This window comes from Coffea eugenioides, chromosome 10 (assembly GCF_003713205.1).
Source record: "Coffea eugenioides isolate CCC68of chromosome 10, Ceug_1.0, whole genome shotgun sequence".
Lineage (NCBI taxonomy): Eukaryota > Viridiplantae > Streptophyta > Magnoliopsida > Gentianales > Rubiaceae > Coffea > Coffea eugenioides.
In genome coordinates, this window is record NC_040044.1 from 15,769,918 (window position 1) to 15,791,629 (window position 21,712).

Genomic DNA, 21,712 nt, shown 5'->3' on the forward strand with positions numbered 1-21,712 from the left:
GGGAAAACCGTAGACACCAAATTTTCAATGTCATTTCATTTACTTTTTTTTTTTTTAGTTTTTAGTTTTTTAGTTTTTATTTGTCGTGCTAGGTTTATTCACTTTTTAGTTTTTATTTTTTATTTTTTTTTAGTTTAGTTTAGTTTTTTATTTTATTTTTTATTTTTAAGTTTTAGCATAGAATTTCTCGAAAAAAAAGGAAAAGCATTCAAAAATTATGCTTTAGTTGTTTTGATTAAATTCAATATGAAAAATGAAAAAAAGAAAAAAAAAGGGAAAAAGGGGAAAAATGAAAAAGAAAATCATTAACCAAACATAATTTGTTGTTAGGCATTTTATTTTCTTTTCCGAGTTAGGGTAAACCCGATAGCGGGTTTTGGGCTATTTAAGGAAAAAAGGGGAAAAAGAAGGAAAAAGAAAGAAAAATTAGCATTTCATTTTTATCTTTTTATGCCTAGTTCCGCTCATTCTATTCAATCTTTCTTCATTAGTTATTTTTCTTAATTAGTTATTTATATTTTGTTAAATTATTACTATAAAAAAAAATAGATTTTTACATGCAAGCTGCGGAAACGCAGCTTGCAAGGACAGTCACACATGCCCCATCGGAGGGCTGGATTTTAAGGTAGGGACAAAACCCCTCATCCTCACCTTTGAGGTGAGGGTTTAGGGGATATAGGTCCCCATATAAAAGGGAAGAAACAGCCGAGAGATGAGGGGGATGGCAGTTGACGGCTGTAGAAAGAAACAAAAGGCTACGAGGATTTTTTGGTGAACGGGTAGGAAGAGCAGAAAGCTACGGGATTTCATCGGGGAGAGCTGGGAGAAAGAAAAAATCTGGGGACCGAGAGAGAGGAGATAGCGGCTAAGAAAGAGAGAACCAAGAGTGAAACAGAGAGAGAGGGTTTCGTGGAAGCAAGAGAGGTTACAGGAGGAGGACCGAAGCAAAGAAGAAACCAGGAGGTTTCTTTTCCAGAAATTCCATAGAAGTCGACTCCGGCTCATCTCCTTTGGCCTCAGCCTCGTCAAAATCATTATCAGGTGATGGTAACCTCTTGGTTCAATACAACTTTTATAGAGTTTTAAGTCCCGTATGCACTAAGATTTTTTTTGAGTTTCTGTGTTTGTCAATGCTTGATAACAATGATTGTGAATCTGCTTATTGATGTTATGGTGTTGTTGATACACTTGGTAGTGCCCCTTTGTTCATTTAAAGCGAATCCGAACCAAAGAAATGCAATCGAGAATCCATGAATAGATTTTTTTTCTATACATGTAATCCAATGAACTAAAGGTTGCACCTTTGGTCCTTCTCTGTGTGTACAAGTCGGGCCTGAGAATTCTTAGGATTACAAACTACAAGATTCAATCTTGATTGTTGTCTTGGGTTGGAAATCTGGTTCTTGTTTGGATTTTTGGCATGACACCCAGTAATTGCAGTGTAGGAAGCCAGGTTTCTGCTAAGAAGATGCATGAGTTGTTAAACCTTTTTGCCGCCGGTTTATTGAGTTTGTTCCATAGCATTACCATGTTTACTCCTTGCTGTCTCTCTTGCCTTTGTTTTCTTTTCCTCCTGTTCTGTATATCTTGGGCATGAGTTTTGAAGTAAAAAGCATCAGCTGCATGATTCGGCTGGGAGTTGTGCACGAAAATCTGTTGCAACAAGCAACAAGCTCGAGGCTGCTGGTTTGTTGCAGCGATTAGACAAAACTGTTTTTTTTTGTGTGATTGAGGTTCTGGTTTGGCTTGAGTTTCATTTGGGTCTGTTTGCTATGTGCTAGTGACGCTGTGTATATACTTGCTGCAATTTAAAGCAGCAAGATGCGGTGTCACAGCAGGCTGCAATATGGCAAGCCCATTCGTTGCAGCCATAGAGTCACTTTGCTGCATTTTATGTCTAGCTGCTGTGATTAGTTCTTCTAGGGATAGATGTTTGTTTTGGGTGATGTTAATGGCAATGGGATGAAGCTATAACATGGGGGTTTGATGGATAAATCAATAAGCTTCATTCCCATCACTTCGCATAATCATATTTCTGTTCGCATAAGAAAGCTGCATTTCATGCTCTTGTTCTGCCGTTTCTTTTCCCGTAGCAGTCACCAAGTGGGTCTCATCACATACTTGATGAGATATTCGGATAAGGGGGTGTTGGGTGTGTATGTTTAGGGGCTGAAATGTTTGAATCATGTTCAAATGCTTGCTGGAAAGAACAAGCCAGGCTTGCCAAACCATTTTTTCGCATGAGTTTTCTTCCAGATTTTTTGCATCAGTTCATCTTACGTTTCTTGCTGGTTTGGATGTTGAAATTATATGTCTTGTTGTTTGGTTACAAGTCATGATTTTGGCTGAAAAATTTTCAAGCAAAGCTGTGCGTTTTGGGTCCGAAATCTGAGCTTGAAATTCAATCTATAACCAGCTTCACTTTTGGTTGCAGAAGCTCGGTTCCTTAGTTGAATTGCAGAAGCATAAGCTTCGTGCATTTGCATGGGTTGCATGAAAAAAGTTCCCAAAACTCGCACTTTGACCCCTTGGGTTGCATATAGTGCTACTATGGCCCAATTAGTTGAATAATTTAATCAATTTTGTCATTCTAGAATTTTAATTGCTCTTGGTATGCTTTGATATGATTTTGGGTAAAACGTTTAGTGAGTTTTAGGATGCATTTTGAGGTTCAATAAGTTTTGATAGAGTTTTAGCTTGGATTTGTGTTCTAATCACATCTTGGAAAATTTTGATGTTTAATTTGGACAAATAGATTTCCATTCATCTTTTATGAAGATTATAGCATTTGATTTTAATAGGTCTCATCTTAAGCCATCAATTTTAGTATTTTATTTTAGACCCTTTCAAAAATTTTTAATTATTTTAATTAAGTCCCTCTTGCTTTAATTTTTTGTATATGGTTGGTTTGTTTATGTAAATACTTTAGTTGACTCCACTTAGTGTTTAACTTTCATTTTTCATATTTAATTTTTATTTCATGTAATTATTTGATAATTAAAGTGGTACCTTGACCTTTTATTCTTTTGGAGGGTAAATTAGTAATTTCGCCTCATTAGGGACACCATTTCAAGGGAGGTACATGCTAACCCTTTATTTGCACTTTATTTGACCCTATGTGATCCAACGTGCTAAGTGAGAATTGCATGTCTACTTTGCTTTCCTTGCTTTTCCTTAATACCTTTCATTTATTTTATTTACTTTTGCTTTTTTTATTAAGTCTCTCTTTTATTTATTTATGGGGTATGTGTACACCTCTTGGCTTATAATAGATAGGACCTGGCGAGCATTTTTGTCCATTTTCCCCTTCCCCTTTTGTTTTAGTTAGCAAATGTAATAGGTTCATTAGATTGATTGCTTGCTTTTGTTGCTACGTATTAATTTGCTTTATTAGGCTCTTGCATTTAGTCGAGCATGCTAAGTGTTATGTGCTACATGTTTCTAGGTGATTGGCATGTCTACTTGTTTTCTATAGTCATAGATGAATGTAATGAATGAATGCGCGTCACCACACTAGTCCCACGCTAGTTGTGGCTCATTGTCCCGTTTTCCACTAGTCCAACGCTAGTAGGAATTCATAAATATGGGCTAGTCCAACGCTAGACCCTTAGGGATTTCTCTCGCTGGTTCATACTTGCATGTTCCACTACATTTCATGCATTTTTCGAAGTTTTCTAGCATATTGGCATGTTCCTCCAATCCTTTCCCCTTCATTTTAGGCTTTTGCATCTTCATGCTAGTTATAGGGTACATTTGCTTGAGGGTCCACTTTCGATGAGGGAAACGAGCGAGTGTGGCTACAAAAATAGGCTTAGCACGCTAGTTTTTCCTTCTAATCAAAGGGAAAATTAAAGTCGGGAAATTAGGAGTCATTCCCGTACCCAACTTGATGCATTCCTCTAGGTTCATGCACTCTCATTCTTATTATATCACTTCCTCACTCTTTTATCCACATTCTCTCACTACTTATATTTTTCGCAATCCACATGCCATGTTCACACACTTTCCCTATCACTCATTTATTTTCTACCTCACAAATTGCACCCAATTGCACTTATATGTATCTACTATCATATTTACATCCATTTGCACACAGACACCTTTATTTTCTCAATTTGCACACATGCCCTTGTCTTACATTCGCACACATGCACGTTTTCTTACATTTTCACACTTGCACTCATATTTGAATCTTCATTTGCATCATTCGCGACCTCTATGAGGACTTTCCTTATTGGCCACCGCAACTCATGTGGTTGGGACCAAAAAGCCTCGTAAGAGACATTTTAGATTTAGGATTGCATTTCTTTTTCATATCCATTAGTCATATCCAACACGCAACGCATTTTTTGGGTAGAAGAATTAGGAAACGTGGGGCTAAATCGCGCAACTAGCTTTGGCTAGGGTAAGGGAGTGCATTAGGCTTTGCCTTTGCCTTCTCTCTTATCAAATGTGACTCCCGATCCCTTTTTTTGGTTACGTAGACCTAAAAGTTCTTAAAAAGGGGTTTGTTTACTTTGCTTTTCAAAAAATTCATTTTTGGGTGACTTGATACACCCTAACTTTATACCAAGTGGCGACTCTATTTTTCATTCAAAACCCTTTTTGAACTTTGTTTGGCCAAACCGTCGCACTTTCAAGTCCCACGGCCTTTTATTTTCACACACATTCACATACATATTCCACACACTACTTTCACACCATTCAAAAAGTGGGGCGCGACACTATGGTACGATCTTCTTTAATAGTAGGGGTTTGTGAATGATAGTCCATTATTATTTGCTCAGGCGCACACGAGAACCTTCAAGAGGATCCTACAATGAACGCCTAAAGCTCCGAGGGACATTTCTTCCTCATTACTTGTATTGGTGAGTGCCAAGTGCATGTTTACTTGCACTTCGCTTGAGATTTGTTGCCTACATGAACTCTACTTGAACCTATTGTTACTTGAACTGTACTTGTTGGGAAAAGTGTGTACTTTACCGCACTTTATCTCCTTTACCTGGATCAATACATGACCTGCTACATGAATTACATGATTGTGATGGATTTTACATGTACATGACCTAAAGTCGAGTGCAGAGAAATCTCATCGACTAAAACTTGATTTGTTTCTGAAAACCTGACTTGTGGGGACGCCCAATGGTTATGCCTCGTAATCTCGCAGCCAATCATGAGGTCTTGGTCGGGAGAACTTGGTAAATCTTGGGACCTGAAGCTTGATCTTTTGAAATCTTGCTAGGCATACTGGTATAGTATCGCCTTTACATGCCTGTTGGTTACGGATCCGAGGGGGTGAAATGATGGATGGAGGGAAGTAAGTGGAGAACTACGGATTGGAAATACCAACCCGATTGACGGAGAGTCATCGCTGGAAGGTATACGAATAACCCTGGCAATGCAAGTGGAACTTAGCTCCTGAGAGCTACCATATCCTTGAATTGTTTATGTTTACATTTCATTTGATTTGGCAATTACTTGTACTTTATTATTTGACCTGTTAATTAGGCTTGTTGTTTGGACTATGTGATTGCATGTGTGTTCTTGGCCTCACGAGCGTTTTGCTCACCCTGTAGATTTGTTTTCCTTAACAGGATTTGGCATGGAATGGTACTTGGAGGAACTCTTTTGATATACTTCTGGCTTAGGGTTTTAATATATTTTGGGTTAGACCTCTTACTGGTTGTACTTCGGAAACCTACTATACGGTTTGAATATTTGATGTACCCGGTTGTAGTACATTTTGGGTATTGATGTACTTTTTGGAAATTTAATGTAATGATTGGATAAGCGTTATGTATATTGTTAAGTTTGGAAGTTTTCCGCACTTTCTTACTTATCTAGTGTTATTGAATGAGTTTGCTTTAAGCTCGAATGGATACTGCTTGAGTCCTGACGAGAGTTGGGCAGACGTCCCGCAGATACCCTCTGGTTCGCCTTAGGGAGAAGTGGGGGCGTCACAGTTGGTATCAGAGCATAGGCTCTTGATCTTGTAGTGTATCCTAGGCTTAAAGTTTAGGATGCCTGACTGTGGGATTAATTTGAATATTATGTGAACTAGAGGATCTATTGTATCCTACGAGTTAAAGAAATTGGTTACTTGAGAGTTTCTTACTTGGGACTTGTAGAAACAAAAATTGAGGAATTAGGTGATGTTATATTGAAGGAAAATACGGGATGAGAGATTAGTAGTGAAAGATTGGACGAATTTGAATTATTATTATACTTGTAAGTGTGGAAAAAAGTGAGGCAATTATTAGTGCTGGCTAAAGAGGATAAGAGACCGAGAGTTGATGGTCAAACTCTATGTATCGTGATTGTGAACCCAGATAAAAGAGTTTCAAAGGAATAAAATGCATTTCCTTGCTCATTTACCTCCTAGAGAATTTATGCTTTGAAATTCTAAAGGAAAAATGAGGATGTACTAGTTTTATTTTCAAACGATGATTGGAAATAATATATATATGTTTTAAATATGTGTAATTCTTCGATTTTGGTAAATATGTGAATTTTACTTGAATTTCAATTTAAAAATTTGTGAATAACTGATGAGTTTGTTGAAATTTTGTATGTGATGGACTGATACAAGGTTAAAATTTTCTAAACTAGATTTTCCCCCTTGATTGTATACTGGTGTATTCTCACAATTGAATTCGTCTATGCTTTACAAAAAAAAAAATAATAATAATAATAAAAAAAATATCTTGAGTTTTTGGAAGAACGGCGAACTTATGTTTTTATAATGAAAATCTTGAACTTGATAAGATTTTTGTTATTTTAAATACTCTTCTTATGTTTTAAAATTCTTGATTTTCAAGAAGGGTGAGCCTATCTTTAGGTGTATGAATTGAGGGAACTTTGAGATATAGAGTAACCGCATTCAAGAACACGCAGTTAGTGTGAATTGACTTGGTTTCCATTTGACACGTAAGTTAGCAAGTTGTACTTATTTCTTGGGTTTGAACTTGGAGATTGAGGCTTTAACTATAAAACCCTAAGACTGGTTATTCTTGGAGATGATGGTGCTCTGGTTGGTGGCTTGCTTATTAAAAATTTTGAACTTCGAATGGATAACCTTTGGTTTCCGCTTGTGTTATGGTTTGATTGGATCTAATTTCGTAAAGGCATGTGATCTGATTGGAATTAGTGATATTCGGACCCTTTGGTTTAATTAAGGACTTAGGAAGGGTGGTGCACGCCGTGAGACCTTTTGTATCCCGCTTGCATATACTTCTACATTTTGTGACCCTTAATTGCCTATATACAGTATTTGATATATTGGGCTTGTTTTGTGACTTCTTAACTCGTACTATAACCTCCGATACATGTAAAGAATCATGTCTTGATTCTAAATATTTTTTGCAACTTGGATATGCATTAAGTTCTTTTATGATTAATTATTCCTTTTCTTGCGCTTATAGACTCCTATTAAGTATGGTAGTAGGAATAGGAAAAAGGGGTCGTGGCCGAGGGCTTAGACAACCCTGTACTCGTGAGAAAAATTGATGGATAGTCTTATATAATTTAATGAGATCCTAGTACTGAATATGAATCGAGAATGAACCAGAAGATTAGATCTACCAGTGTATAATGGATAAACCTAGTTAGGAACTTAGTGAGATTTTCCTGTGTGAAATTTTAATAGCTGCTTTATACGTATATTATGATTGGTTCTGTGGCCATGTTTCAACTTTTGTGAAAGTTTGAACTCCAAAAGTATTTCGTGGGTTTGGTGAGATGACTTGAACTCATTACCAATTTGTTCTACTTGAACAAAAGCGCTTTCAATTTTACTTGACTAATACTATACCCAGATTCACTTGTTTTACTTTTCACAAAATTTATATATATATATATATATATATATATATGTATACACATTTTGAACTCGTTTGAGACTCGAAATCAGATAGAGTTCAAGTTCGAATCTTTCTTAGGAACATGAATGCCTATTTGTTATAAATCAGAGATTAGAAATGATCGGGTTTTATGTACCAGTAGAGTTAACTCTTGGTTGGATAAAAGGGCGGTAAAGGTATTGGATCACAGGTTATGCGAATATGAACCTACATGTTTACCTATCTTTCTTAAAGGTATTTTCTAAAATATATGCCTTACTCGAACATAGATTTAACTCGAAACTTTGAGGAAAAGTGTTGGAACACCCTCCATGTATATGTTATGATTATTATGTATATGTTTTAAAAATCATGCATTAAGTTGCATGATTAATATTCTTAAATCTATTTGAGAGATTTTAAATATGTATTGATGATTGTGGTTAAACATTATTTGAAATCTCTTACTAAGAAAATTTAGTTTTGGGTCGTGAAGAAAATTTGTATCTTTAACTCTAATTTTAAAAATTTTGAATCACATTTTACCACAGATACATTCAAAATACATCAAAAGTCTTGACCTTATCTTGTAAGTCATGATTGGTTTGATTTAGACAAAATTTTGAGGAAAGGGATTTTGGTCCTGCTAGTGCGTAACAGTTTTTTTTTTTTTTGTTAGAGTTTGGAACTTGTTTCATATGACGTGTAATTTATGATTTCACTACACACGTGAGTAAGACCTTAGAATGGAAGTACATATCATTATATCAAGAGGTATTACTTTAGTCGTGTATGTGGATTTTCTTAAGTATCATTCGAGGAGAGGGAAGAGTAAACCTGGATGACTTAGATGCGTGAGAATTTACAGGTTGTGGATAGTTGAGTTTCAAATTCTGATTTGCTACTTATTTAGATGCTTGAGCTGTTGATAGGCTAACAGTCAGGATTAAGAAAATGGATGAATGAAAAGTTTGGAAGAGATGCGTATAGAAATAGAAGTTCTTCACAAGAAGTTGGAATTCCAAACTAAATTGGCTGAATTCTGGGAAGAAAAAAAAAAGTCGAGAACTTAGGGTTGAAGATGGGATCCAATGTTTGATCGCCAATTTGAGATATTAAAAGTTGTGAGATTTGGGTGAGTGAAAGGAAATATTTGATGGTTTGAATGAGTCTAACGATTAAGGATCGGATGTTATATTTGGAATGGACGCTTGAGGCTATATATACATAGATTATTGAGATTTGAATGATGAGACTATTAAGAACAAATACTCCATAGCCTCACATAAACGAGAATTATAATTAAGGGTCAGGAGCAGCGAATAAGGGATTTAAAGTAGAGTTACTACCAACCGGGAATCCTAGAAACTGATGTGCTTAAAACCACTTCCAATTCAAGATGGGGATGCTTGAATTTTCAGTTATGCCAATTGGGTTGACTAGTGTATTAGCAGCAATTATTGTATTAATGCATCAAGGTTTTAAATCCTAATAGAATTAATCTGTGATGGCATTTATTGATGATGTATTGATATACCCTAAAGTTTGAGAAGATCATGAAAAAAATACCTGATGGTAGTTTTACAAACCCCGAGAGAACGCTAACTTTTGTTAAGTTCAATAAATGTGAGTTCGATGGGAAGAAATAGCCTTTCTAAGTTATATAATATCTAAGGAAGAAATTGCTGTTAACTCAGCTTAAATGGAAGCTGTTTAAGAGGAAATAACTAGAAAATCCTACCGAAATTTGGAGTTTTTAGAGGTAGTCGAATATTACCTTGGTTTGATCAGGGACTTCTAAGGATACGAGACTTGGCAAGTTATTTGAGATTCTAAATGTGAGGAAGAATTTGAAGGTAAAAATCGTTTAACCAGTGCACTTGAGTTGGCTTTACCGAGCGGATGAGATGATTTTGTGATTTATACAGACGGTTCATGTGAGAACCCTGAAAATGCATATATAAATAACATTTCATATGTCATTTGCACTTCTTTTATTCATTAATAATTCCTAGCATCACTTTTACTTGTTTGCAATTAAGTACGAAAAAAACACGTTTATGTGAAAATTAATATAATTTTTCTAAGTTATGAAATTTCTTGGTTTTGCTAGACTAAGTTAAGATATTTAGAGCTAGATTAAATTTTTATTTTTTTTTCGTATTAGCATAAAATGTTAGATTTATATATATTAGTCAAACTTGATTTTAATAGTTTAATTAATCAAACAAGAATGTTAAGCATTAAAAGGAACCTTAATACTAATTTGTAATCAGTAAATTTTAGACAAAAACGATGTAAGTATCTTAAGTATTCCTAGGACATACGAATTTCGATAATTAAAGCCTTGCAAGATTAGCATGTCTTTAGGCGAGCAAATTATACTTGGGATTAATTTTTGGGATCAAACTAGAATCAAGGGCTCAAGTGCTCATTAGAAAGAATGTGAAAAGACTAAACTACCCTCCACTACACCACAACCATTCCATGCACCGCCAAACAAACTCCTCGGACAGCATGATCAGCCACCACCCCAGCCGGCCAACCGCATCCTTCACCACTTCAACACACCACCACCCTAGCTGACCAACCGGCATCTTCACCACTGCAGTACACAATCTTTGCTAACACTCAACATCTTCTCCTAAACCGGCACCATACCCCTTTCTCTCCCTTTCATATCTCAAGCCACAATCTCATTTCCTCTCCACAAACACATTCCCTCTCCGTCTCGCTGTCATCGACAAAGAAGAACGCGAACTGCAATCTTCTTTCTGTTTTGTTCTGGCCGTAAGCTGGAGTGAAGGCAGAGAGAAACCGTGAGCAAGCTCCACACATTCTGCACCTCCATTGCAACCAACTTCACGACTGCGACACCACCAGCTCCACCGACAACCACAACCACAATCACTGTCGCGTGCGTGAGAGCCGAGAGGAAGAACAATTTTCCAGATTTTCGTGTGAAAGATTAGCTTGCGGTGAGGTAAAATTCTGGATCATTTTAGGACTAATCAGAGGTAGTTTGAGCTATCTTGAAGCATGCATGTATTGTGGTACAATCGGTTGATGAAATCAAGCTATTAGAAAAATTTCTGTTTTGGTTAAATGTCCCTGCCGAGTAGCTGAGATGGAAATGCAACTCTAATGTGTTTTCCGGAAATGATTTGAGCATGCAATGGGGATTAACTAACTGAATCTTGGATGATTATGATGACCAGGGCCATGCATGATAATTTTATGTGATTGGATGATGAAATCAGGAACCTGGAAAAAAAAATTCTGTTGTAGTGAAATGGAATTGATGTGAACCGGAACTCTGATTTGCGGCTGTAATTCTGTTTTTCTGTGACAATTTGAGCATTCAAGTGTAATTAGCCGGGTGAAAGCTTGATGATTAAGATGTTTAGGACTTCGCATATTAATTCTATGTAGTTGATTGATGAATTAAGGAACTTAGGAAATTCTGTTTAGATGGAAAAAAAAAAAATTTCTGCCGAGACTGATTATGAAGGGATGTGCTTAATTTGTTTAATTCTGACAAGCTGTGGTTATAATCATAATTATCCAAGTAAAGATAAAATGTTTAAGGACATGCATGTTGAGTTACTTGATTGGACGAAGAAATTAGGGACTTGGAAAATTATGGTTTTGTGAATTGGAATTTTTTTTGTGAACCGTTAATCAAGAATGCAGATTGTAGTCTGTTTAGACTTAATAACTTGGGTCTGTATTGGAGGTTAATCGACTATTCACTGGGTGTGTAACCTGGCTATGGCTTTGCATGTTAATTGGTGTATTCGGATGATGAGCTGAGGAGCATAAGAATTTTTGTTTCGATGAAATGGAACTTCAGTAAGCTGGAAAATTTTGTGAAAATTTCCGAGATCTTGAATTGGAAATATAATCCTCAATCTGTCTTATGGTGATGATTTGAGTTGATAAATGCGATTAGCCAGTTAACAACATGTTAATTAAAGCTTGCATGAGGACAAGTAGCTCGGCTAACCAAGAGAATAAAATGAAAGCAGAAAAATTGGTTCATGAATGATCATCCGAGACTAGTTGTTATAATTTCTGGATTTGTGTTAGATGAGTATAATTGTAGTTTGAACCTGGATTTGATTTGGAAATCTTTACTAGCTAGCTACGTGTTTGCATGTCCTAATAGAGTACCAAAAATCCTGTTTTAACCAAAGAAAATCCTGTTTTAGAACCATTGTTATTGCTGGAATTTCTTTGGGAAATGCCGTGAACTTGAACTTGGAAATTTTTAAGTGGTTCCTGGAATTCTTCCTTGGGGTGTTAGGAACTCGAAATGCATGACAAAATGTACATGTAATCTGTGAAAGCTGTTTGGCAATGAACCATTTGATATCTCGAAAGATTTAACCAAAAACTTGGATATACAACTGCTGGAAATTTCCCTTGTGATCGCCAAAGTTTGAGTTAAAATTTCCAGCTTGTTTGTGAAATTTTCTTTGAATTCATAATGGTTGAAATTGACTGGAGAATGTGGTGCTAAAATTCTATTAGAGTCGTATGGATGGTTAGACTAGAAGCCTTGTGGTTTTAAGAAAAAAAAAAGAAAAGAAAAAGGAGCTTTCCCACAAGTGAGCAAGAGCTACCAGATTTTCGGAACTTACTGACCAGTCTAGGCAAAATGCATATATCTTGGTGTAGGAAAATCCGATTGAGGTGCTGTCAGTGGCATCTGAAAATAGACTCATGGGCCTTTGCTCTGTAGAAATTTTATATTTTTCCGCCATGTATACTGCTGTTCGTGACTCCTCAAAGTAGACTGTCTAGTATGAATGTCCTGTTTCTTTGGGAAACTAAATTTGGTTTTAGATTGAGATTTTAGCTTACTTGTGGTTTAAATTCTTGATTAAACTGTGGTTGGGAGTGATTGATGTTGTCAAGGGCTAATGATTGATGAAGCCCTTGGCCATTGGAATAATTTTATAAAGTATTACTGGATGATGGAAGTTAATTGCTGAAATGTCTTGGGGCTTTACTTTTATTTTTATTTGCTTATGATGGGTTTGCTGAAACCAAGTGCTAATGATTGATGAAGCCTTGGTTGATCATTTTATTTTATTCAGTAATGCAATTGTTGAAAGCTAGGGCTAATGATTGACGAAACCCTAGTAATTTGCTATGTGATTTTTGCCATATCTTGATCCATATTATGATTTCAAAACGGAGTCGGAGCTGTGGAAGTCGTTTCGACCTTGCGAACTCGAGTAGCTGCGATCAAAATTAATCAAAAATATGTCCCAGCTAGTATTATATTATAAAACTCCATATCTAGTGTTTTGCCTAAAACTTTCCAACTCGATAATTTTCTTTAGCTCAATCTAGCCCTGATAACTTTAGTAATCAAGTTCTATAGCTTTTGAAAACTCCAAGCCTTATTTTAATTCTTCTTCTTTCTTTAAGCTTTGCACTTGGAATAGTTAACTATAGGAAAAGTTTCAAAATACGAGCTTTACCAATTTTAGTGAAAAGCTTGGGAGACTTGCTCGGCAAGAAACCCTATTTTAGGAAAAATAGTTTTAAGGATAATTTTTGCAAAATGCCGTAACTTTAGGGAAATGTTCAAAGTAACTTTCTAACATTATTGTTGAGAGATTTGTCGACTTATTTCCAGAAAAGGATACTAGTTACTCTTTATAAGGAAGAGTATCTTACGGAAAACTATAAGAAACATTTCTTCTAAGTTTGTCAAGTTTCAACCTAAGTAGACTCCTAATTTTTCTAAAGGTAGTAATCTAGAAGTACATTAAGTATACCTCATCTTGTATAAGATTAAAAACTGAATAGAAACTTATAGTTTCAAAATTTGGTTTTTTAGGATTTTGCGAGGACGCGGAACTCGATTCTCAACTTGATATCTGAACTCCACTCTGGGTGAGTGCCCCTGCTTGTTTTATGCTTATGTTGTTAAGCGCTTTATCAACTCGCTATGTGATAATTGTCAAAAATGAAACAAATGGTTTCTGATCCATCGAAGTGAGCAGTGTGTACTTTATCGCACTAGCCGTTCGAGTGGTGACGTGTGTGAAACATTTTCTAATGAATCCGTGAATCTAAATGTAGTTGCGTCGTTGGGTGAATCCCTCGACTCGTGAATCAACTACCATAACGTCGGTGGGTGAATCCCTCGACTAATTTTATACGGGTATATCTCGAGTATACTGCGTCGGTAGGCGAAGTTCGGGCCCGAAGCAGAGGTATGAACGGTGACGGGTTAGGATTAAAATAAGTGGATCTACATGGACTATAAGTAGTGAGAGTTGACGGAGGGTCAACTACGATAAATGGTGATCAAGCGAGGAAAATGGCTCCTGAGAGCCCCTGTATCCTACCTTGTGTTGTTATACGCTTTCTTAATTGTTTAACTTGTTTAAGTTATTACTCGCTGTTTGAATTACGTGACTGCATGTTTTGGGGCACCACTGAGCTTTAGCTCACCCCATGTTTATTTGTTTTCCTTACAGGATGGGAAGTTTGAAAGTTTTTGGGCAGCTTATATTTCCTATGGTTGTACTTGAACATTTTGGTTGTAATTTTCGGTTTGTAATGAATTCTAAGCTAAGCATTGTATTTTCATTTTGGATTGCCACTTGGAGATGGAAAAGTGTAATCTATAATTCTAATACTCAATTTGTATGTTTGTATTGGTATAGTATGTCCTAAACCTTTGCGAGCGACGTGTGAAATATTTAAGAACCGTCGATTGGCTAAGTTATATGCTGTTATCTTTGAAGTTAATGTGGTGATGGAAATTGATTTGTTTCGGAAGAATCATTATTGTAATAGCTTAGGTTAATCGTCGGAAGGTTTTGGGTTTGAATGCTTGCGTGAGTCCTGGCGAGAGTTGGGCAGACGGCCCGCCAACCCTTTGGTTCGCCTTAGGGGGAAGTGGGGTCGCCACAGTTCAAAGGATGGTTTAAAATGTATATTAATAATATATGATGAGGTGATTGTATATGCCTTCTGAAAGTTAAAATCTCCCGGAAGAAAGTAATCAACTCATGATTTGGAGTGAGTTGGAAAACGTAAGTCAATGATTGATCTGATAGGCTTAACCATGTAGGGAATGATATTGTTCTAAGCATGAATTTCGAGGACGAAATTCCTTTCAAGGAGGGGAGGATGTGAGGACTCGAAAATTTTCTTATTTTTATAGAATATTACTGGAATATTTAAATGATTATTCACTCATTTTCTCCGAATTATTTATTTCGACCATTTTAAATCCATTTATATGGAACGACGCCTCTTTATATTTTTAAAGCGTTTTGTTGAAAAATTCGCTTTTCGAAAGTTTGTTTAGTCCGAAACGACGGGTGCACGTTTTTCTAGGCTATACTTAAATCGGGAGTGTATTAATATTGGAGAATTAAGAACGATCAATAATAGATTAAGAAAGGTTAATTGAAGAATTAATACTCAATTCACGTGAGGACTCGTAAATTTTTTTTTTTAAACCCCTAATTTTGGCTCAATTAATTATCTAATTGAATTTTTGCCCCGAATATTATTTTTCTATCCTTATTAGACCTAAATATATGGAATTATAGTTTCATTATATTTTTAAAATGACTTGTTTCAAAAATTAATTTTTTGAAAACTCGTTTAGTGAAAATAGTAAATACGCGACTGGAATAAATAATCGATTCTAGAGTACAATTAGCTTGGAAAAATTGGAGACTTGTGCATTAATCTCAAAATAGGTATTTTTATATTTAAGTGTTCAAAGGTTAGTTCCCAACAATTTTGACTGATGAGGAGAATGATTTGCTGGAGCAGTTTCCCTCTGAGGTGGAGATTCGAAGTGCGGTGTTCGCGATGGATGGGAAGAGTGCACCGGGGCCGGATGGATATACGGGTAAGTTCTTTACGGTTGCATGGTCAGTTGTCGGTGCGGATGTGGTTAGCACTGTGTGTAGTTTTTTCTGCGGGGCTGAGTTGCTTCGGACTATTACAGCGACCTCCATTGCACTCATTCCTAAGGTTGGGCACCCACAGGATTTTTCTCAATTCCGCCCGATTAGCTTGTGTAACTTTGTTAACAAGTTAATTTCGCGAATTTTGGCGGATCGCTTGGCCCGAGTCCTTCCGAGGATCATTTCCCCACAGCAGAGTGGCTTTGTTCGGGGTCGGCTTATATCGGATAATTTCTTGCTTGCACAAGAGTTGCTCTCTAATATGGGGAGGACCTCCAGAAATGCCGATGTAGCTCTGAAATTAGATATGTCAAAGGCTTATGACCGTGTTTCCTGGATTTTTTTGACAATGGTTTTGAGGAGATTTGGTTTTAGGGAGCAATGGATTGATAGGATTTGGAGATTGGTCTCGAATGTATGATTTTCGGTTCTAATCAATGGGGCCAGTGTGGGTTTCTTTAAGTCTACGCGAGGGCTTCGTCAAGGGGACCCGTTATCCCCAGGTTTGTTTATTATTGGCGCGGAGGTGCTGTCCCGTTCTTTGAACCAGTTAGTGGAGCATCGGGAGTTCAAGTGCTTTTCAGTTCCGCGGGGTTGTCCTAAGATCACTCATCTCAGTTATGCAGATGATGTCCTGATTTTTTCAGGTGCTTCATCCTCTTCGCTGAGATGTGTTATGCAGATTATTGAGAACTATGGAGCAGTTTCGGGGCAGGAGATTAATGTTCAGAAGTGCGGGTTCATGGTGCATGCTAAATTGCCTAGTCACTGTGTGGCAAGGGTTCGACGGGTAACTGGGTTTGGTCTTAAGTCGTTTCCCGTGCGTTACTTGGGTTGTCCGCTTTTTGTGGGACGCCGGAAGTGCCTATATTTCATGGAGCTGGTACAGTCAGTTATTTCTAAAGTTTCATCATGGAGGTCCAGCTTTCTATCCCATGGGGGTCGGATTGTACTCATCAAACACGTGCTTTCAGCAATCCCAACTCATTTATTGGCAGCTTCATGTCCTCCGAAGGGAGTTCTAGCCTTAGTTGAACGGGCTATGGCAAATTTTCTCTGGGGGGAGCGGGAAGGTGGCCTCCGACATCATTGGATTAAGTGGGCAGACCTGTGTGCCGACTCGTCACAGGGCGGGGTTGGTGTTCGATCGCTACTGGATGTTCGTACAGCATTCTCGCTCAAATTGTGGTGGCGTTTCCGTACGGGAGAGTGTTTATGGGCGACATTTATGAGAGCCAAGTATTGTCGGCAGAGTCATCCATGCATGGTAGCGGCGGTTCAGGGCAGTTCATATATGTGGAGGCGTTTGCTTCAAATTGGTGAGGTGGCGGAGCAAAACCTTTGGTGGGAGGTGCGGTCGGGACAGTGTAATTTCTGGTTCGACAATTGGATGGGTTCTGGTCCTCTGTGTCAACGGTTACAAAGTGTTTCTGATCACTTAGTTAGGGATTTCGTATTGAATGGAAGGTGGAATCAATAGTTGCTACGGCTTTGGGTTCCTGATGACATAGTCTCAGAGATAGTTACTAAAGTTGCCCCAGTGGGGTCCACAGACGATCGTGCGGTGTGGGCCTTGACAGAGTCAGAAGATTTTTCCATCGCTTCCACATACGTGCTGCTTGGTAGTCAGACCCCCTCATCTTTCATGTTTGATAGGGTTTGGCACCCTGTAATTCCAATCAAGATTTCATTCTTCATGATAAGACTGCTGCGGGATCGGTTACCGTTGGCGTCATCCCTAGGAAGATTGCAAGTGTATGGCCCTTCCAAGTGTTTTTGCTGCTTGGCCTCGCAATCTGAATCGTTGGATCATGTCTTTGCGGAAGGTGAGTTAGCTCAGTTCTTGTGGACCTTTTCTGGGAATGGCGCTGGAGTGAGTTATAGAGGTATGGGGGTGCGGTCGCGTTTGGTGGCTTGGTGGTGCCAACCGGTTCGGCACTCTCGTATGGAGTCATTACACTCGGTTTTGCCTTGCATTATTTGTTGGCATATTTGGTTGGCACGGAATCTTGCAATTTTTGAAGGGCAGCTCCTGCGTCGACAGACCATTTGTGATCGTATCTTGGCGGATGTGGTAGGGCTATTTTCCAGGAAGTTTGCAGGTGAGTTTATTGGGGTTGGCTCCTGGCCGGCGGTCTTCTCCACCTTCTCTGGGTGGAGGCCTCGGTATTCCCATAGAGTGGTTTGTTGGGAATTTCCAGCCCAGGGAGACTTCAAGTTAAATACGGATGGGTGCTCGCTTGGCAACCCGGGCGTTAGTGGCGGGGGTGGTGTTCTTAGGGATTCGTCTGGTGCTTTTTTGTTTGGCTTTTCTGTTCCGTTTGGGGAACTGACATGTCTGCAAGCGGAGATAAAGGCTTTGGTGGTTGGGGTGCAACAATGCCGTCTTCGGGGATTCTCGCGGATTCGGGTGGAGGTGGATTCTCTTGTGTTAGTCAACCTACTGTTACGACGATTCAGGTGTCCGTGGTTAGTTCGGTCGGATCTGGAAACGTTACTGGCAATCCAAGGTTTGGAGTGGACGGTGGGGCATTGTTATCGGGAAATGAATCAAGTGGCGGATGCCTTAGCCAAGGTTGGGGCACAATCTGAGGGTATTATCTTGTACACGACACAGTCTGAGTTGCCAAGGTTGGCAAGGGGGGCCTTAGGTTTAGATAGGTCGCAGATTCTTGCGAATCGTACTCGAGCTATTTCTCACTGAAGCCTATATATTTTAATTTTCTTGATTTTAATAAAATGAGAATAAGGAGTTAATTTTCAAAAAAAAAAAAAAAGTGTTCAAAGGTTAGTTAGTTATATTACCGTTATAGGAATTTCTTAGAAATTTCATTATCTCGCACTTAAATTGGAAATACGCGTTTTACGCACGCGAGTAATTAAGGAACCTTAGCCCATTATTTTGAAACTATTAAGAGTGAATAATAATAATATGAATGCAAGTGTATTAGAGGTTTAGTGCACTAGTGAAATAAACTCGCGAGGAATCGAGCCGAAACGCACGCGGATGTGCACTAAGTTAGTGGACAGCTTAAGTGCAATTGAGCCACACGTATAAGCTTACCATTAGAAGCTCATATCATCTGCATTTCATTCCTCTCCTACGCACAAACAGCCGAGCAGCCAAGGGAAAGCTAAACCAGAAAATTCCTCCACCCTCTCTCCTCAATTCCTTGCTCAATTACCTCCAAATTTCACATGCAACTCTCAAATTATTTGGTGATCAAGATCAGCTAGGAATAGAGCTAACTCACACGGTTTTTCTCCAGTTCAAAGTGACAAAAAATCTCTGTCTTGGCTCTCTAAGAAAGTAAGTAATGATCCACTACTTAATTCTTGGTTTATGGAAGCTAAATTACACTCATGAGCTCATGAATTCTCATGGGCAGCTTTAAATTGTTGAGAAATTGGTGAGTGGGCTCTATGAAATCCCACAATGACTTGGATGATCTGATTAGCTAGGATTGGATGCTGATTGTGTTGATTAAGTGCTAATTTAGTAGAGTTAAGTGGCAAAAATAAAAAGGAAATCAAATGAGGAGCTGCATGTGATGTTGCCGATTCTGCCCTGCTAATTTCATGCATTTTAGTGTATTTTCTTGAGTCCAATTGACTTGATTCTGATGAAAACATGAAATATAGGTTATGTTTAAAGTTTCCTCAAAATTTTACGTGATTTGGGTGAGTACATGTTGAGTTTTAGAATCTGCCAAAACTGGGAAATGATTCGCGTCACTACTAGACAGCCAGTTTGTTTCGGCTATAATTTATCGCTCCGATATCGGAATCGAGTGCCGTTTGCGGCACTGGAAACTAGACATTCCCAGCTTTCATTTGGTATAAAATTCAACCCATAATTCCACCCGAGTACCCCGTACCAACCGTTTAAAGATGACTATCCAGTTTCTCTGTTTTCCTGGAATGAAGTTCAGAAGTTACAACTTGAGGCTTGAATTTGAGCTAGTTATGTACTGAATTTCAAAACGATTTCTTCTGTGAAATTATAGCTTTATGAATTTATTTTCCAACGCCACCAACCATGCTCAATTCTGAGTTGAATTGAGTGATTTGTGATCAAAATATGAAACCTGCTCTGTCTTTGAAAACCCTTAATCTTGGGCAGAATTAATGTTAGACTTGGTATGGACTTGCCAATTGAGTTTTTGGAGTTAAAACACCTACCAAATGTACCATGAATGTTCCTTAGGCTTTTCCTATACAAATGAATCACGTTTTGAAGGATTTTTCCTTGGCCAAATGGTTGGAATGGAAAACAAAAAGCTCAAGATAGTTTTGCCTTAGGATTTTCGAAACTTTGGTTGTTTGGTTGACCACCATTCCGAAGTTATTTCTGTATGAAATTTGGTAGAGAGACAACCCTTATATGGTAGTATTATACTGCTAATTATGGTGTTATTCCGAGGCCGTTTCATGGCTCAAATAAATTACCAAAGTTCATGACTTGAGTTTGAAAAACCTATGTTTCACAAGGAAATTTTGATAACTTCGAGTTGCCATATCTTAGTACTCAAAACTCCGTTTCTCATTCCGCTTGTTTTGCTGTAAATTTGGATTGCGACTCTAAAAGGGTTCCAAATTTCAAAAGCTAGTTCCAATCAAGTGAATTTTACCGAATTTTCAAAGTTGGCCAAAAACCAACCTAAATCTGCCTTAGGATCCAAAACAGAGACTTTGAGCTTGTTTTTGAATGTTTTCCATTTGGAATCTTAGAAAAATGTATTCTAGGAACTTTTAGTACCTTGGAAGAGGTTTCCAACGGTACCAAGTTTTCCAATTTTTGACTTGTAAAACGTGAGATACGATTTTCCTAATGTATCATATCAAAACTGAAATTTTCCGAATTCCAAGGAAATGGAGTTTTCAAGTACTCCTTATTCCTTCGATATTACCTGAATGATTTACACTCGATTTCCAAGATGAAACTAAATTTCTCTTGTACTTTGAAACCCCATTAGAGAGCCTCGATTTAGGATAATTTAGGCTCGTTTCACTAGACTTTCTAAGATTGTACTGTGGTACGATCTTCTTTAATAGTAGGGGTTTGTGAATGATAGTCCATTATTATTTGCTCAGGCGCACACGAGAACCTTCAAGAGGATCCTACAATGAACGCCTAAAGCTCCGAGGGACATTTCTTCCTCATTACTTGTATTGGTGAGTGCCAAGTGCATGTTTACTTGCACTTCGCTTGAGATTTGTTGCCTACATGAACTCTACTTGAACCTATTGTTACTTGAACTGTACTTGTTGGGAAAAGTGTGTACTTTACCGCACTTTATCTCCTTTACCTGGATCAATACATGACCTGCTACATGAATTACATGATTGTGATGGATTTTACATGTACATGACCTAAAGTCGAGTGCAGAGAAATCTCATCGACTAAAACTTGATTTGTTTCTGAAAACCTGACTTGTGGGGACGCCCAATGGTTATGCCTCGTAATCTCGCAGCCAATCATGAGGTCTTGGTCGGGAGAACTTGGTAAATCTTGGGACCTGAAGCTTGATCTTTTGAAATCTTGCTAGGCATACTGGTATAGTATCGCCTTTACATGCCTGTTGGTTACGGATCCGAGGGGGTGAAATGATGGATGGAGGGAAGTAAGTGGAGAACTACGGATTGGAAATACCAACCCGATTGACGGAGAGTCATCGCTGGAAGGTATACGAATAACCCTGGCAATGCAAGTGGAACTTAGCTCCTGAGAGCTACCATATCCTTGAATTGTTTATGTTTACATTTCATTTGATTTGGCAATTACTTGTACTTTATTATTTGACCTGTTAATTAGGCTTGTTGTTTGGACTATGTGATTGCATGTGTGTTCTTGGCCTCACGAGCGTTTTGCTCACCCTGTAGATTTGTTTTCCTTAACAGGATTTGGCATGGAATGGTACT

At 38.0% G+C, this 21,712-nt stretch overlaps 1 protein-coding gene across 1 annotated transcript; it reads left to right on the plus strand.

Annotated features, from left to right (window-relative positions):
• Positions 1 to 15,692: 15,692 nt before the first annotated feature.
• LOC113750506 lies at positions 15,693 to 18,494 on the plus strand. The gene is made up of 5 exons (XM_027294472.1): positions 15,693 to 16,205; positions 16,341 to 17,157; positions 17,302 to 17,676; positions 17,815 to 17,892; positions 17,992 to 18,494. Exons 1-5 carry the CDS (start codon positions 15,693 to 15,695, stop codon positions 18,492 to 18,494), a joined length of 2,286 nt encoding a protein of 761 aa, XP_027150273.1.
• Positions 18,495 to 21,712: the final 3,218 nt, after the last annotated feature.